The 19,242-nt window shown below is 45.1% G+C and overlaps 1 protein-coding gene across 1 annotated transcript in view; it reads left to right on the top strand.

Annotated features, from left to right (window-relative positions):
* negr1 (neuronal growth regulator 1) overlaps nt 1-19,242 on the top strand; it is a 76,677-nt gene that overhangs the window by 53,099 nt on the left and 4,336 nt on the right. The window contains exons 4-7 of the mRNA XM_060067516.1: nt 2,784-2,915; nt 16,520-16,640; nt 18,202-18,289; nt 18,927-18,957. Of these exons, the coding sequence (XP_059923499.1) occupies nt 2,784-2,915; nt 16,520-16,640; nt 18,202-18,289; nt 18,927-18,957 (372 nt within the window). The remainder of the gene's footprint in view (nt 1-2,783; nt 2,916-16,519; nt 16,641-18,201; nt 18,290-18,926; nt 18,958-19,242) is intronic.

Raw genomic sequence — 19,242 nt, 5'->3', positions numbered from 1 at the left:
TCTCTATATATGCATGCCTTCAATCAAGTTCCCTCAACCTTTACTTTAGAAACCATATAAAGTGCCCAAGCCGAATGGTACTAAACACATTTTACCACTTGTTCCCCCACGGCCCCCATCCAGGGCCAACGGTTTTTATTATCATTATTATTATTCTGAATATTATTTTTATTATTCCATCGTCCCTATAGAAAGGCTTTACGAGCCCCTCGGCGGGTTCCCCATCTACTGTGAGGACCATAAGTCTCCATTAGGTATCGGAGGCATTGGGTTAAGGGGGAGGGGTTGGGGCGGGGGGAGGGGTTGCCGGGGGGAACTGCATAGGTCAAGCTGTGCTGCGCAGCCATCCAGCGTGTCAAGCTGGGGGGGGGGGGGTGGGGGGGGGGAGGCAGTCGAACCGTATTTCAGCTCTTTCATAATCCATAACCTCCCCGCCTCTTGTTTTAAAGTGGTGTGAGTGGGGAGCACCGTATACAACGGTGCCGCACTATAAAAAGACCCCCAGAGACACGGTGCAAAACCCACTAATGGCCCCCCGCGCAACAATCCATAAAGGCTCGGGTGGCGAGACTCTTAGACAGTCGGTGAAACGAAGATAATTTAATGTCGTTTTGCTTTTTCCACGCGCGGTGCCGACTGACGTTTGTGTGCAATTGGGACGCCCACCATTTTTTTTTGCCCTCGGCACCTCCCCCCGCTCCACCTATCTTCCGAACGTTATTTCCGCCTTTTCCTTTTTTTCCCCCCCCAGTGGTGAACGTTCAGCCATTCAGTGCTCTGGTATTGATCGCCCTTGTGTCTCCCATTTCCTGTATTTTGGGGCCGTTTGTTTGCTTAGCCACCGTCGCCTTATCCCCTCGGCGTCGAGGAGCTCTATCCAATCCGCCGCCGCAGTGTGACCAGAGAAGGGGAAAAAGTCATTATCGAGGCTGCCCTGAGCCCCCCCGGGATTTATCCACGTTGTTGACATGGTAGTTAGACCAACAAATGGATTTCACTTTTTTTTTTTGCATATTAAAGCAGCAGGGATTCAAGTTGTGCTCATGGCGCAAGGGGAAGCGCGGACTGAGTCGAAACCAGGACTCTACTTATAACATGCGATATCTCAGAGTCAGCATCCAGCCACTCTGTGGGTGTGGAGGGGGGGGGGGGGGAGGGAGGAGAGAATGGGGGTCTTCTGATCAGGGTTTTGGGCTGTATTTTGCTTGACTGTGCATTTTTGTGCACTTGTCCCCCTCCCACTGCAAACCCCCTTCAATCCAAAACCCCCACTGTAACCTTCCCTCCCCGTGAAGCACTGTATAAGGACGTTTCACACCATCCTGTCGGAAATTAATTCTGATCCGGGGAGTGTGTGCGGTGGTGATTCTCGCTCATTCACCCCCCCCACCCCCCTCCTCAATGCTACCTGCTGGGTTTCCATTGGCATTTATTAGACAAGCACACTCAGTCAAATTGGTTTCATTGTCAGCATTCTGATTAGATTTCATTTATTTATTTGATTTCCATTTAATAGAAAGAACCATGCAAAAGCCCACATAAACGCTATTTCGCCCGGCTGCTGAGGCGACAGAATTGTGTCGGCTAATGTATAAACATTTAACAAACCGAGCGGTAATGCATTTCGGTCGATGATGCAAATGTGAAATGCCTCATATTGCTAATTGGTGGCGTGTGCCACGCTGGAAGTCAATTAAACGCTAATACAGCAATTTGATGGGCAGGCCTTCAGCCGGCGTCGTCCAGGACTATCTATACATCCCTCCCCATCCACCTGCATTAAAACCCTTCCCATAAATAGGTAGACATGCCACCAGAGATTTACCGTTATTATCCGCACATCATCGAAGTTATAGATAGAAGTGATGTCGTCGACATCAGCGTCGACGTATCGCTGCACACTTTTCCGTCCCCCTCTGCAAATTGCCTGGGTGCGGTCCTGTCAATCAACCTGGCGTTGCCATAGTGCTCTGCATAATGGTTAGTGTAAGCAACATTAGCCATCTGGAAGACATGTGCACAGGGCTCGACTGTGGTCTGTCCAAACGGACGGCCCTATCCGCAGTGGTGCTTGGAGCAGCAGCTCCCTCAGAGTTGAACCATTAGCCAAACGCACGGATGCCACCTTATTCTTACCCACACTAACTCCAAGCCGTAAACTTTAAGTGTCAGTCAATACCCAGGACCCATCCAATCCATTACTCGAACCGAACTGTAAAGGGGCTATTAGGGCGTGATTATTAAATTGGTGGCCGTTTAATATGTTTACTTTTCTATGTCCACGTATGAAACATGTATCCCAAACTGTGCAATGTGTGTCCTCGGATGCAGATACTGTACTCAAAGCCATTAATGCAGCAACTCAAGGATCAATAATAGTGCAGCGCTTTGTGCAATCATCTCATTCTCTTCTACTACACCTACCCCATACGATCCTGGCACTATGCACAGCAAATTCCACACCTTAGCTTTTGAAGTAAAGCGCTCGACGGTGGAGTTAATGCTGTTCTGAAAAACAACTAAACGCGTCGATTGTTTTTGCTGGATGAAAGACGCATAAAAAAGGCCTTGATTCTGCCTTTGCTGTTCCAAGCCGCAGTGTAAACAACATTTGCATATGGTAATATATGGTGTCATATATATATGTGTATATATATATATATATATATATATATATATATATATATATATATATATATATATATATATATACATACATGCAGCTCCTGTGTACCCTCTAAATAAGGTGTGTGTGTGTGTGTGTGTGATTCCTCCTATGACAGCTAAGAAGTACGACAGCAGTGAATATCTCAACATCACCGGCATCACCAGGGACCAGTCTGGGGACTACGAGTGCAGTGCGCTGAACGACATCGCCTTCCCGGACACCAAGACCGTCAGAGTCACAGTTAACTGTGAGTAGATCCCTGATACCAAAGGGGTCGTTAACCATGGTGTTATTAAGCAGATACTTTAATCCCAAAGAGACGTACAGTGAATACAGATTCATGTCATTAAAGAGCAGGTAAAGGGGTACACCATATAGGGTCCAAAATGGCTCCTCAAGGAACCTTCTCATCAGGCACATATATATATTTATAAATATATATGTGAAAAATAATGATAGAACTTCTCCAAAGTACGAAGCTCAAGGAGTTTGATACGGCTCTGTTTTTAATATTTAACGAGAGAATTCCCTTTTTTGTCTGTGCATCGCGGAGGTGATTAATTCGTAGCAGGGAAGGGTCTGGCTGTTCTAAGGACTATTCCATTATGCAGGTAATGAGACTTTCAAAAGTGTGAGCGAATGGTAATGAGGGATCCGGGCATTAATGAATGACGCTGGGCTTTAGCCATTGTGGCCACATGGAATACGCCGCCCCAGTATAAGAGCGCAGGGAGAAGGCTTGGCCTCACCATAATTGCTGCACGCTTTTATTTCCAAAAGCGCGACTCTTATCCCTGTGTTTGGTGAGGATATTTCTCTTCTGTTAATGTCCAGCGCTCAGGCACCTGGGGTCGGTTGAACTCATCAATCACACGGCCGGGAAGATGGATGGTGTTGTGTGCTCCTGGAAGTTAAATATTCTAGTTTAGACAATGTTGATTAATGCCAGTATCACCTCTTGACAATGCATACTTCGAATTCAAGTCATTTCCATTTCATCCTTAAGATGACACCCAATGCCTATTATTTTGATGTTAGACTTCGCTGTAACAAGCTTGCTTGGGGAGGAAGAGTGAGCAATTATTTATAACTGTGTTCCAATGTTGTTTCAGAGATGAAGGATGTCTTGGAAGATAGAAACGGCTTCATGTTGTGGGACTTAGAAGATATACGTATTAAAAATGAATGGTGTATGTCACAGACTGCAGCTGAATTTGCCAAGGAAGGGCACACTGGGTTATTGTGTGGTTGTTGCAAGAAATCACATGTCCAAGTACACTGTGGACATTTACTTTCTTTCACTGCCGAACACTCACAACACTGCACTACTCTCTCGCCTTTGTCCAGACATGTGGGGTGCTATCTTAGGTCAGATATATATTTCACCAAGCTTTTTGGGGAATATTTCCCCCCCTCGCATGGGTCATTTACCAAGAGCTATCTGAAGTTGACAGAGCTACAGAGTTTTGCACTCATCCATTTTGGACGTTTCTGCTTTTAAATCTTTTCCCTGTATCCCAAAGTCGATTTTGTACATCGAGGTCAAATGAGTACTTAAGTCAAGCTCTTTGAAAGCTTTTCAAAGTTATTTGGCCCCAAACTCATAGTGAAAGAAGGATATATGATGGTGCATACATATGAGCTGAAATGTGTTTTTTAATTTTAGTATCTGTCCTTGACCACACAATGGTGTGATGATTGCCATTCAGTAAAAATGTCAATCTAGATTAGTATGTACGTATATATATATATATATTAGTGCTGTCAAGCGATTAAAATATTTAATCGCGATTAATCGGTTAATGTCATAGTTAACTCACGATTAATCGCGATTAATCGCAAATCTTTTTTCTATGCTAAATATCCCTTGATTTCTTTGTCCCATTAATTGTTCTCATTTTAATGCTCTTATCAACATGGAGAAGTGCATCGGCTTGCCTTGTGCAAATGTTTTTTTATTGACTTTTGCATATACTGATCAAAACAGGACGATAATAAATTGCGTTAATCGCGCGATAAAAAAATTAACGCCGTTAAAATTGGTTTGCGTTAACGCCGTTAATAACGCGTTTAACTGACAGCACTAATATATATATATATATATATGCCTCATTTTTTGACATGGTTGCGATGCCATGGTTTGACATAGTAATCCATGTATATTTGATGTATGCAACATTAAAGATGTTTCTTAACAACACATGAATTCTGAACATGCATCACACATTGCTGTCCTTCATAATAACCATACAACATATTCAATCCCTCCCCATATACTGTACCTACCGACCTGGTGTGTGGGGTCTGCGGGACTCATAAATTATGAGTAGTCCCGGTGACTCCCATCGCTCATGTCATCATCTGGACAAGAATGTATTCAAAATCCATCAGTTGTAATTAGTTCAGCCCGGTTCACGGGGGCCTCCCGCTGTCAATCCCTCATGCCCTCTCCCCCGATCGCTCGTAAATATTTGACTATTGCTGATGTCCTGTTCTGAGTACGGCTGCCGCAAGTCTACCCCTTTGCAAGGGAATTCTCCAGCATCGCCAGTGGCCTTGGCTTGCGCACATGCAGAATGTTACGCTTGTGTTTTTGTCTCATTGTTGTGTATCGCTTCTGACTGATCAATTGTTGTGTGATTTATTACTAGCGTTCAGCTTCAGCTAATGACTGAAAGACTTTGTTATGGTTTGTATGGAAATCTAGTTTTGCCTTGTGGTCATTCATCTGCTTCTCATACCTGGTATACATTTGACAACTGGCATGAAACCTGAATATACCGTTCACAAAGCCGTAGAGAGAGAGAGAGAGAGAGAGAGAGAGAGAGAGAGAGAGAGAGAGAGAGAGAGAGAGAGAGAGAGAGAGAGAGAGAGAGAGAGAGAGAGAGAGAGAGAGAGAGAGAGAGAGAGAGAGAGAGAGAGAGAGAGAGAGAGAGAGAGAGAGAGAGAGAGAGAGGCTTCATCCCAAATCTATTATTCTGTCACAGATCAGTGTATTTCGATGCAGCCACATAGTGTTGGCCAGAGTGGGGAGGGGTGGAGGGACAGACGCTCACAAACACCTGGGATTAGGAATGAGAAGGTGTTTATTGACCTTTGACCCGTAACGCAGAGGAGGGGATGAAGACACACAGATGGAAGGAAAGGGGAAGGAACATGGGGAAAGCAAAGTAGAAATAACACAAGCCGCCACACAGATTTGCTTGTATTTAAAGTGCAGTCGATTTTGTCTAGATGAAAAAGCTAAAAGCGATGCATGTTTTGAGGGTTCTCTGGAGAGAAAGGGGGGGGTCTGGAAGAAGTTGTCAGTTCCTACGCATCGAGTGCGGCATTAAATAGATAAATCAGAGAAATAACTCGGAAATAACCTGCCTTCTACACTATTTTGACAGTAAGAGCACTTTTACTTTTTATTTATCAAATAGAAGCTTCTATCTTCCCAAAGGCTCAGATATGTTTTTTAAACGCCACTTGAGTATGGTTATCAAAGGAAAGGCGTAATAATTTGATGTTGTGTCTCCGCCAGCGTCCTTAATGCATCAACTAAAAGTTATTGCGTTTTTTTTTCTCCCTGCTCACATGCATTGACTCATACAGTAAAAATAAATATAAATACTCCCCATCAACTCGATTCCGTCATCATCCAAATAACCATGACAACTACGACACCAGGAGGGCAGTTTGCTTTGGTCAGCAGAAGCCGTCTCTACGATTTACCGTCCTCCCCTCCACCCTAAATGTCTACGTTCAGCTACGGCCGTGCCAGAGAGGGTAAACAAGGCCCTTGTGTTTTGTGGTGTGTCTCTCAACCCTTCCAGTAAAAGTTACTTGACAAATTGTATTGGTCAGAGGAGAAAAGAGTGTGAGGACAGCTCCTGGGATATTGGAGTGGTTGGAGGATCTGTTGAACTCTATAAAAAAGACAGCTTTATGATATTAAAATGTGTTGGTTTTGGACTGCGAAAGAAAGTCGACGACACTAAAGGAAATCCTATTTTTTATGATTCGACAGGGGCCGTGGCATGTGTCAAGCTCGATAGAAATCAGACCAGAGATAGATTTCTTCAAAGACAAATAGAAGCGTGTGGCATTAACAAAATAAAAATCTACGTCCGCATTCCTTGCGTGGCACTTTAATGACAGGAGCAAATGGCAAACAGACACATTGCAAGGGTTAACAGTCTAATTAAATACATGGCCGAAAAAATTCATCTCCTCTTTCAAAATAATGATGGCTTTTTTTTTTTTTTGCGAAGAGGAGAGATGACCTCCGGGCTAATTAGCAGATTAGATCTGCTAATTAAAACTAAGCACATCAAAGTAATGAAAACAAAACGAAGCACTCGCATGTTTGGATTTTTAATAAAGCTATCCTTGCACCCCCCCCCCCCCCCCCCCCCCCTCACACTCCCTCCCTGACTACGCTTTATGTGATGAATTAGACAGTGACTGACAGAGGTATTCCTGCTACAACCATTTAGCCCGTCTGTTCGGCCAACGTGACAAAACGTGTGAAATGCAGTTGATTTTCAATAACACCTTCCTGCCTTCCGCCCCTTCCCTTCTCCTTATTATGATGAACCAGATACTGACATGATGATTATTCCTGCTGGGGTAGGTGATAGCTTACCATGTTGCGTGTAACAACTTCAGTGTGAATCCTGCCAGAGCCTTGACCAGGCGTTCCTAATTTAAACTAAAGGTCCACTGAGGCTTTTTTATTATCTCAATGATGAATGGACCGTGACTTTTATTTTGGCGGTTCTTTTTAAGCCGAGGGAGCTTTCCACAAGGTCACAGTGGGGGATTCTGATTGGTTGAAAGGCCCACTCAACTAAAGGATATTCCGGTGGTGATTGGACGAAATTTGATCTCTGAACCTCTTCTGGGTTTTACATATTCATCTCGGGCTGCAGGTGTGGGTCGTTATTGAACCGTTTGATTTCAGAAGATATTCCGGCGCATAAATCCTCTGTGTATTTGAGTCCGAGGGTTGAAAAAAAGCGACCAGAAATCCATCAGGGATGAATATCTGCCTGAGCTTCAACAACAACTAGAGAAATAGTTTGGGTGAATAATGATAAAAATACAACACCTTTGTTTTGTTTTTTTGAATGAAGGTGTAACTGAATACAGAAACCTTCTTATATTCAATGTTTGTCGCCTTTTTGTGGTTTGCTCTGATCGAGAGAAAGCACAAATGTGCCACATATGTGGCCAAATATTATAAATATCAAGGGCTCACGTTGTTATCTGAGACTGAAGGTATAAACTAGTTGAAGATCTATAATAATAATAATATTTGTATCCAGGTTTATGGACGCTTCAGTTTGTTCCCATTTTATTTTTTTTTGATGGGCGTGTCCAATCTGCCTAACCACTGAAGAAAATTCAAACGATTGTGTGAAACACACTGTGTGACATCTCCACAGATTTGAAGACGGTGTCTCTTACACGTACCAAAGCTCAGTTCCCTGTGATGTTCTGCGCTCTGCCATTTGACAGTTTTCGCACAACACCACTACCACCACAACGGTTGATGCTATGTGTGCTTGTGTGCTTGCTATGCAGCACTTCAGCAATCTGTAGCGTCTCCCAGATCTGGCTGCTTAAACAATTTGAAACCTTGCCAGATGTTTGTTGGTGACTCACTTATGGCGCCGTTGCACCGATTGCAACGCGTAAATGTGGCAAATCACGAGCTGATCAAAACATCTCCAGACAGGTTGTCAGATGCTCCGTCAACGCTTCAGAGATGTCTCCAACGATGAAGGCATTAAATGTCTTCAATGGCTCCATCGCTTTATAGTGCAACCGTTTCCAGGGACAATTGCCTGGGAAATGGAAGCACACCGCTAAAGTAATTCACTGCACTTTACAAAATGCCTCTCTGCGTAACCCCCTCACATATGTTCGTTCATTTACTTATCCCATTTCGCTATTCGCCGAGCTTAAAGTGTCTGTGTTGTTAGCCGTTTGTAATGCAGTGTGTTGCGGGCTCGTCCAGCACCTTGCGTTGAAGGTTCAGGTGTTCACCATGGCGAGGGCGTGCCTACCCCCTGCTTCTCGGCGGCTTGTTTTCCTCCACAGTGGGGGGTTCCCTTGTGGCTCCTTAGTTCCCAGACACGTTGCCCTGCATCAGGGGTGTAGCCCCGAAACAACATGTACATTTTGCTACATCTGCAACGGTTTATCCTGTAAGCGTAGCAGTACAGGAACGAGGAACGAGCTCCCTGCCGCTCTCAGGACCGCAGAGTAGCTCACTATCTTCCCGAAAAAGACTCAAGACTCACCTGTTCAGAGTCCACCTCGACACTGCATAGCCACCCTCCCCCTTCTGGCCACCATTGTACACTGTATTGTATTGTGTTGTATTGTATTGTATTGTGTTACAGTACTTAACTGTGTAGCAACTGCAGTAGCTGCCATCATGGCTGTAACACGGGGAATTGGTTAGCCTAGCGATTGCGGTACTTGCACTTGGTTCTATGAACATCCTTTCCGTACCGACAGCGATATATTGATGCACTTCTTATGACAAATGTACTCATTGTAAGTCGCTTTGGATAAAAGCGTCTGCTAAATGCCCTAAATGTAAATGTTAATGTAAGCAAATCGCTAGGGGGAAAGATGGACGTCCGGGTCGTTGAGGATATGATGAGGCTTATGTATCATACATCTATAGGTCTATGCTAGACGATTGGTCCTTACTTTGAACCCTTCCAGACATTCCACGACCAGCCCCTCTAGAAGTTTGAATTAGGCCTAAATAAAAACAGGTCATTTAATTGTAGAGAAAACAAACATGGCTGGCCGTTTTCAGTGGTGTTGGGATAAGAAGCATGCAGGCCCCTGCCCTGCATGCTTCTGAGATGACCCCCTCGCTCCGTCGGCACCCTGCCGCTGTGAATCCAACGCACCCGTTGACCGTGAGAGTAGCAAGAAGAAAACACACACACCTCTCTTTGTTGTTTTTTCCGCCCTGTGTACGGTAATTGGTCGAGAAATCTGTGATCAGCTTTTAATTAATTATGAGCATGCACATTAGAGCGCCGGCTATCGCAATTACAGCTGTAGCGTCGAGGTAGACGTCTCTGGTCTTCATTAAAGCTCCGGGGCGAGGCTAAATGTGAACACTTCAAATGCTTGACACTGCTCTGTCTTGGTTGTTTGCTTCAGACCCCCCCAGTCGCTCTCTCTCCCTCCTCCTCTCTCTCTCTCTCTCTCTCTCTCTCTCTCTCTCTCTCTCTCTCTCTCTCTCTCTCTCTCTCTCTCTCTCTCCTCTCTCTCTCTCTCTCTCCTCTCTCTCTCTCCTCTCTCTCTCTCTCTCTCTCTCTCTCTCTCTCTCTCTCTCTCTTCTGAAGCCCCAGCCTTTAGGCTCTGGCTGCTTTGTAATTCCGTCGCTGCTGTATGGCAAATATACCCACAACATGGCCCTTGCCTCCCCAGACAGTTGTTTTTCAGAGTCGTGACCACCTCTCGCGCAAATAATAGGCTTAACCTGTTCAACTGCCGGTCAGCAGACAGGCACCCTGCATCTTAAGGACATTGACAACACTCTGGTAATGACAAAGATGTAAACTAAGGTGTGTGTGTGTGCCTGAGTGTGTATCCCATTCCACATGGATGCACGTCTGAAGGGGCACGCCACAGGTACTTTATCTCCGACACGGCCCTCCCTTACATCAGCCCGCCTCAGCTCAACCCGGTAGTCCGTCTCGTCTCCGCTGTAAAGAGCCGTGGTTTTAAACGCCAGGGCCTAAATAGAGATATCCGTAGCTGCCGCTGGGGCTCAGGTAGTGCCGCATGCAGCAGGGCATTAATAACAAATCGCGTTGTCTGGATGAATAAAGCCCTTCTCACAGTGCTGGTTGTGTTTCAAACCGAAGTCCAGCAGTATGTCTGTATCTCTGTTTCGGCCTTTCTCTCAGCCAGGACCACCACCAGCCCTGGCTGGAAGAGAACATCAGCAATCCTGGTGAGGAAGGCTAACCTGAGACCGCCCTAAGCCTTTTGCCTCATCCACCAAAACGCATTAGTATAGACGCGAACACACTTACATGTGGACGCGGTGGACTACTCCAGTCCGGGGAAATGTTATTATGTATCTGAGATGAATCGACGTGGGAGTCTCTTTCAGTTTCAGTTCATGCCCTCTCTCTGGCCCTCGCACAGAGCACTTTAGTCTGACTGACCGTCGATTCATCCATTATAATTATAATTATACGTCGTCGGTTTCAGGAACGGCAGCAATGCAACGGCTGGCCTTTTCAGATGGATCCTGTTGGGAGCGGTTTTGAGAAGTGCTGTTTATTCTGGTGGTGACGGAAAACGTCTGCATGATGTGGACATGGCCTGAGTCCAACTCGCTGTCAAAGCCACAGTGCAGCTGGTTATTTACAGGTCCTGGGGGTTATATAGAGGGAAAATGCAACGCAATGATTCAGGAGACTTTGTTCAGGGACAATCTAATACATTACTAAATACTGGCTAGAGTGTGCATTCCTGACTAATACAATTAAAGCTAATAAATACACAATAATGATTCAGGAGAGGCCGTAGTTGGAATTGGAGAGCTGTGTGTGTGTGTGTGTGTGTGTGTGTGTGTGTGTGTGTGTGTGTGTGTGTGTGTGTGTGTGTGTGTGTGTGTGTGTGTGTGTGTGTGTGTGTGTGTGTGTGTGTGTGTGTGTGTGTGTGTGTGTGTGTTTGGGTGTGGGTGTGTGGCCACGCTGATAAGTCATGCTTTGATGAGTCCATTTCCTAATTGCGAGGGAAAAAACTCATTTTCAAATATGGCTTAAGAGGTGGCCTTATTAGTTGATCTTTTAATTACAAAGCGGGCGAAGGTTCCTGTGGCAAACAATGGCTTACGGCTAAATAACTTGCGTACAGTCGAGGAACAACACACCATTTAATTATTAATTGTCACGCCGTGTACCGCTAAATAGAGCTAACCGCCGAAGAGACTGCGCGCGTTTACTGACAAACCTCCTGCGATGTCCATTAGCATTAAATATACTTCAGCTACACCACGTATCCAGCACAGGCCATGCATGTTAATGTTAGCTTGCATTGTCTGGCTGGGAGAGTGTTTCGGTTCAGGCGGGACGCGCCAACTTTGGTTTTATTTTTTGTGTGTCTGGCTCCCCCACCCTCCCTCGCTCCCTCGCTGATGTAATAAGTAATGGTCGGCGATCAACCTGGTGCTGACAAATGTGTAATCCTGCCGCAGCACATATTGTACCCCGACCCCCCTGTGCTATTCCTGGTTCCCACCCGCTAACCCCACCCCCACCCCCCACATCTGTCGGGCGACAAGGGAACGGCTGCCCGTGATTTACAGCAACATTACCGCATGCTCCCGGACACTAAATTACCCAGATTATCAAGGACTTCCGGAATTTATTTGGTGCACTACTTTGCATTGCTTTAAAAGAAATTAATGGCGGCGTGTTGCCCGATATATATATGATGACAAAGGAGGTGGTGCCAGCAGATTGGAAATTGGAAATACGAGATTGGGTGCAGGGAGTTTTATGGATAGGATCCATCTTCCACGGGATTTAAATTGCCAGTCCAAAATTTAAGGGAAATTATTATTGATTTGCATATGAAATATGAGCATTTCGGACCACCTCTGAGATTATGGGAACATTTTACAGCTTGTTTCTCCATGGTATTGATGCGGTTGTAGTATTGGAGTGTTGACATATATATTTAAACCGAGAACCCTTCATTCGGGTGATGATTTTGCTCGCAGCTAGATAACGTAGAAGCTTAGCAGTTTTGTCAAATAGCCAAAGCTATCAATATTATAATTATAAATAAAATACTGTATATATATTACAGAAAGCATGTTTCTGTAAGGACAACTATCGTTTAGTCAACCCCTATTGCATTCCTGTTCGTAACAACATTGCACGGTAGTGAGCAGTGTTATTTCTCCTCATGTCATGTATTAGTAATCATTACATTTGCTACAATTGACTCCTATCCTGGGTCGCTGCGTTTCCAAGAGTAGGCCACTATATTAACAGTAACATATACCGATTCAGTTTATAATACACATGTCACTGATAACACGGTTAAAAGCGGCATTCCTAATTAGATATAATTGGTCAAATGTCAGTAAGGCAATTGGCATTTACACAAAGGTAGCCCAACAACAAGATGCCAAATGAGAGAGACTCTGCGTTGTTTTCGTTTTTTAAGGCTGAATATCGGCCAGGGATTTCTCGTTATCTCGTTAGTTGAGGTATCGACCCCTCCTCTTCCACAATGCCGCCTCAAACTGTACCACATGACTGGCAGGTCAGGTCAACCTGAAGCTTTCACGGGCCTCCAGATGATCAATGGTGCAACGTAATGACGCATTGGAGGATTAGGCAGATTCTTAATGGGCCATGGAAGCCCAATGTACCGCATTGATTTGTGTCATTCTCAATGGATTTTTTCTTTGAAGTTGAATTCAGATGTGGCTTGTTACTGACCAGCCCAACTGTGTTTTGGTTTTGGTTCAGATGCGCCGGGAGGATCTTTCATTTGTACACACTGATACCTTATTGACCAAGTGTCATTTTTTTAATGCCTTTTTATGATTTAACGGAGAGGGTGTGTGTTTTGGAGAATGCCTTTTTCTTGGTGTCCTTGCTAGAAGTCCCTTGCCGATTGGCTATTGTGGGGATTGTTGAATTATTTACTTTGTAATTGGGTTGACTTTTAATGTATATCGGAGCAAAAGGCTTAAGAGGATCCAGATTCGGAAGAGAGATGAAAGACATCATGCATTCTTAAAGCCTTCATCTGATAAATTATATATAAAATATGACTATACTTGATACAAGTACACTTCATACTTTTTCGTAGACAACGGCCAAATTCCATGTTTAAAAACTTAAATGTTCAAAGTCGTAGTCTCTTTTAAGATGCACTTTAAACAAACTTACGTACAGCCACTGAATTCCTGCCAACACGCTCCCCAATTCTATAGCGGGCCAGCACTCGCATTTCCACCGAGCTACAACATAAAAGGCATAATAAGAAAAAGCCAAAAAGTAAGTCCTCCTGCTAAATCCAAACATCTCCTGTGTATCGGATACATTTGGCCATGCTCATTAGGATGCAGAGAAGGTTCCGTGGCAATATATCAATCATGTCCAACTATACATACTGAACCTTGTACAATATATTATTCCCCCTTGAACTACGTTTGTCTGCTTGCTTACCAGGGTAGAGTCGTCGACCCCTTGGTGACGACTATCCAGTACACCAGTACACCAGTACACAGTACACCAGTACACCAGTACCACCAGCAATGATAAAAAATCATTGCTTGCTCCTATAAAGAGAATCGTTCATATTAAAAACGACACCAGGTAGAGTAGAATTAAAACATAAACCAAAAATGTAAAAAAAGTTAAGCCAAACTGAGTGTGTTCGCGCTCATCGCAATCGATCCTCAACAACGACGCTCAGATCGGAAAGCTAGTGAGGGGTAAGTTAAGTGGGCATGGTGTGGGCATTGGACTCTCTACCTGAGTCCAAGTGGCGGTATACATACCCCAACCCCTCACGCACAACACAGACACACAGACACTCAAGTGTTGCTCCAGCAATATAAACAACACCAACAGAAGCACACTTCTGAACTCTTATTCCGCACCTGTTCGAGCCTGTGTGGAGTGGAGCACATCAGATGCTGTGCTTGTGTTGTTTGGCCCAGTGGCTGAGGAGTGATTGTCCTCTGTTGGCGTGAGGGATGGATTTTGTGTTTGCTGTCGGTTATGAGATGAGATGTGACTGAGGACGTGTTATGACAGGTTTAGGACTTGTGGCGCGTCGGCATGGTAGAATTGAATAATTCAGGAATTGGGAGAGCTCTCTCAAAAGCCAAGCAGACTTTGATACAACCTGTTATATTGCATGTATATGTATAAGCAATATAACACGTATCAAAGTCTTTATTTTATATATATATGTGCGTAATATATATATATGTTTATGTATTCACACAAATATATATATATAGTTTTTATAATGTATATATCTATATATATATGTATGTCAAAATTACAAAAATCTAACAGACTTTGATACAACCTGTTATAATGTGTATATATATATCCATAGCTACTATGTGTGTATTTATATATATATATATATATATATATATATACTATATACTATATATATATATATATATATATATATATATATATATATAATATATACTATATATATACGTAAACACATATGTACATGTATGAAAAGGTTAAAAATATAATACATCACAGCTCATTGTGATAGGGCGGGAGGGCTCCGACGGCGCGACATTGGCCCGTCTCCTCGCTGGGGGTCACGGCTGGCCAGGGTCTCCAGACGCGTTGGTAAACGAAGGAGTAAGGGAACCCGGCCCAAGTCGTACCCCTGCAGCGCTGACCGACAGGGGCTCCTCAAAAGCGCCATTGTCAGCCATATAAATAGTGAATAAGTCACTTTCAGTCATGACATGGCAATCTGTGGCTAGCTCGGGGGCCCTGGTGGGGGACCGGAGCAGCCAATATCTTTTTCTGTGGGTCAGGGGGGGGGGGGGTCAACTTTTGTGTTCTGTTGACATATATATTTTTTTATTTTTTTTTATCCTTTCTCTCCCGCTCTGATAACATGTGTTGTGGAGCTGGCGACAACATTAACCCTGTGGAAAACGGAGCAAAGGAAGGAAAGCTAAAAGGGGTGCTGCCTGTGAATACAACATCACCATGATAACAGGGAATTCTAATAAAACATGCAAAATGCAATTGGTTTAACATTTTCTTGCCAATTACGGGATCAATCGAAGGATGAGAGCGAAGGATTATGTTTTTTTTCCTCTGTCTCTGCTTCCTCGGCTGTCCAACGGTGTATCGGATTGGACCAAATGCTTTTGTTGCCAATTCTATACAATCCCAATTCAGTAATTTCATTTATTTTCATGACTGTGTTGCCATAAGGGAGGTAAATATATGAAGCAACAATAGCGCGCTGGGTTGCTCGAGAAAGCCCTGGTGTTTAAAAGCAGCCACCGCAGACACTGGCAGAGAGATTTACAGCACATTCCTGCACATGAAAGGAGACTCATTCGGTATTCACAGAGCCGGCCTTCGCCATTGAAGCTTTGAACTTCCATTAAGCAATTTATCACCATGCAATACAATTCATTTCGTTCATTCGTTTCCCGACTCTCAGTATTCTTGCTGTACCTTTCCCATTCTCCCATTCTCTCTCTCTCTCTCTCTCTCTCTCTCTCTCTCTCTCTCTCTCTCTCTCTCTCTCTCTCTCTCTCTCTCTCTCTCTCTCTCTCTCCGGCCTCGGTACAATCGAGTGTCAGGTCAATCCCCAATGTGTCGGTTCTGGTCACCTGACCCACCGACGGTAACGTAAGGCTCTACATCAACCGGTTCCATCCAGAACTCGTCCCTTCTCAGGTGCCTTGTTTTGTTTACCTGTACTCAGGGATACCTACTGGTAGATGGTGGAGGTTGTTGTTTGAATCCTGAATCTCTTCTACTGGGCGTTAAACACACTTACATTTTCAATACATTTACATTTAGGGCACTTCGATAGTCGCTTTTATCCAAAGCGACTTACATTTGTCAGAGGAAATCAATGTCGGTACAGTACAAATATTCATAGAGACAATTGGCAAGCACTTACAATAAATAGGTTAACCCATTCCCCGTACACAACAAAGATAGCTCGGATGAGAGGACCCTTCATCATTCTACATCACCTTAGCTAACAAGTCGCTAAGCTAACACCTCCATTGATCACTCGTTGACGTTTTCTCCTCCTTCTCCTCCGTCCTTCTCCCAGTCGCTCCGTCCATCCACGAGATGAAGAGCCACGGGGTGGGCCTGGGCCGGACCGCCCTGCTGAGGTGTGAGGCCGCCGCCGTGCCCGTGCCCATCTTCGAGTGGTACAAGGGGGAGAAACGGTGAGTGGAGACCTGGCCCTGTCGCCTGTCGTACTGTTCACTTAAAAACGCCTTTTGCCCGAAGCGTCTCACGGCGATCGAACGTCGGGGTTCGAACCCGGTACTATTCCGCTGGAGTCCGACCCCACCCAAAGCACTTTAAGGTGACATGTCATACCACCAGGTGGGAGTGTGAATAGCCGTTACAAGCTGTTTTGAAAATAGCCCTCTTTTGTCATCACAAATGGGCGTGTCCACCTAGATGTGTGCTGGATAGATCAGTCTACCAGCCGACGCAGTGGACTGTAGCAATCGTTGCTCATCTATCCGTCATACATTTAGGTGGACACGCCACTTGTGATGTCAGAAGAGGCAGATTTTCAAACGTCACAGCTAATCACACTCACACCTGGTGGTATAATATGTCCCCTTTAACGATCCTGCCCTCGTAGCATTAAACTCTGTTTAAGAAGAGCCGAACCTCGACCACCGTCCAACCCCGTCTGCAGATAATTTTCAATTTTTTTTGCAGAAAGTTAAGCAACCGTCATAGGGGGGGGATTAGGTACATGTCAGAGCTGACATATTGTGTCCCAGTGCCAGAGCCGTTTCCCCTGAGGTGCCTTGTTAAAAGCTGCACCCAGTTTCTACTTCAATGGGCCGCGTTGACAAAGCTAATCCCGGGCTGGAATACCTTCGGCGCCAATGAATGTCACCAATGGCTGCTGTCGTACACCTGGGACCAACGGATCCTGTGGGTAAACGCGTCAAGCACTTGAGTACCTGCGCTTCTTCGCCTGAAACGTCTTGGCATATGCTACGTCTCCCCTTGTCCACACACGCTGGGCGCCGTCGATATGACGGAGGACGCCACCGGTACCTCTTTTGTGTCCACATTTTGTGCGTTCCTAAAGGATTTGTCGAGGTAACGTCACCACAAGCCTGCCTTTTTCGATCACTCCGGGCACATACATCAATCAGTCGCCGATTCAAGTGTTGGTTCTTGAATTTTAAAAACCAAATTACCCCCCATTACCCATCATTTACCCACTCCTGGTGAGCACAGTTTCAATCATCAGCTCACACTGTGCTAATTGTAATTACGGGGTTGGATTAAATTTATTTAAATAGCTGAGGAGGCGCGTTGGCATGATTCTAGCCGTTCCGTAATTCAACGTCTCACTGTTTGAACGCGACTCCCTTCGCCCCTCGCATCGGAAAGACGCGAACCGCCGTACAGAATCCATAGCCTCGTCGTGCAGAGTAAACGCTGTCTGTTGCTTTGCTTCGTAGCTGTGTGCCAGTGTCGCTTGCACTGTGTGTTAATCCTCTCTGTCTGTGTACCTGCGTGTGTGTGTGTATATGTGGGGCTCCCTCCTATGCTATGAATGCAGGGCCCTGGCCTTGTTCACATCTGAATTAATGTGACAGTTTGACAGGAAAATCTCTCTTTTTGATGTGGCATTGCCTTCAGTTGTGAATGGAAGGGATGGGACAGGAGAGGAGAGGAGGGGGGGGGGGGGGGGGGGGGGGGGGGGGGTGGTGTGTTTATCGCGGTAGCACTTCTCCTTGTGACAAATAGAAGCATCACCCGCATCATGCTCATGTCGGTATCCGAGGAAGAGGAGAGTGTGCACTCGGCGTACTCCCTCTTCCCGCGGAGATTAACGGTAAACGTTGGGGCTCACGTTTCGAGTGGCGTGCGTCATGACAGGAGAAGGGGGGAGGAACAGACGTTTCCGAGATATTCCGGACATAAGGTCACACACGGAGTGTAGCTTCGGGCTCGGGGAGACACGCCGGGCGTCGACGTCGGCTGGGGGAACGTTCGGAGGAGGAGGGAGGCTAAGGCGGCGCAGCCAAGATGGAAACCTGTCCTCTCTCTGGTGGACGCGCACAGCTTGGAACCAGCAGGGGATTTAGCAGGAGCCACAAATAAACAACAACAACACGCCGACAAGCTAGCATGCCGCCAAACAAGCACCGGCGAGTCAGACGTTGCTCTTATGGAAATGATAACCACTTTATGAAATATTAAAATAAAATATTACAGTAATAACAGTGATATTAATAATACTGATGCTAATACATATAAATAATGATAATAATGAACTATCAGAAAAATATAGTTATAGACATAACTAGTTTAATCCAAATAGATAACTAAATTAAGATTTTTACGATGAACTATAAATGATGGTTTCCCCATATATAATTCACCTTTATATAGAGATGAACAACTATATACAACTATATACAAATGTATTTATACACATTTTCTGTGTTCATATGTCTATATTTGTACAGTCTACCACAGTGGTCATCATTTCACAGCCAGGTGCCAGCCACGACAGGAACACAGGATTTATGGTTAATACCGCCACAGCTGGGGCGGCAGCGCAGAGAACAACGTGTGGAGTGGCGCCCAGCTGGCTTACACTAACCTTGGGGTCACTCCCCCTCCCAGCACCACCCCACCACCCCCTCTCTCTCTCTCTCTCTCTCTCTCTCACTCCCCCTCTCTCTTTCGCCCTCACACTGCCTTTGCAGTCCTTGAAACTGTCTCTCCTAGACAGCGGGTGTCAGCGAGAGAGCGATAAATAGACGTGTTGAAGAAGCAGCC

Source organism: Gadus macrocephalus, chromosome 12 (assembly GCF_031168955.1).
Source record: "Gadus macrocephalus chromosome 12, ASM3116895v1".
In the NCBI taxonomy this organism is placed as follows: Eukaryota; Metazoa; Chordata; class Actinopteri; order Gadiformes; family Gadidae; genus Gadus; species Gadus macrocephalus.
This window is presented reverse-complemented; position numbering and strand designations above follow the sequence as displayed.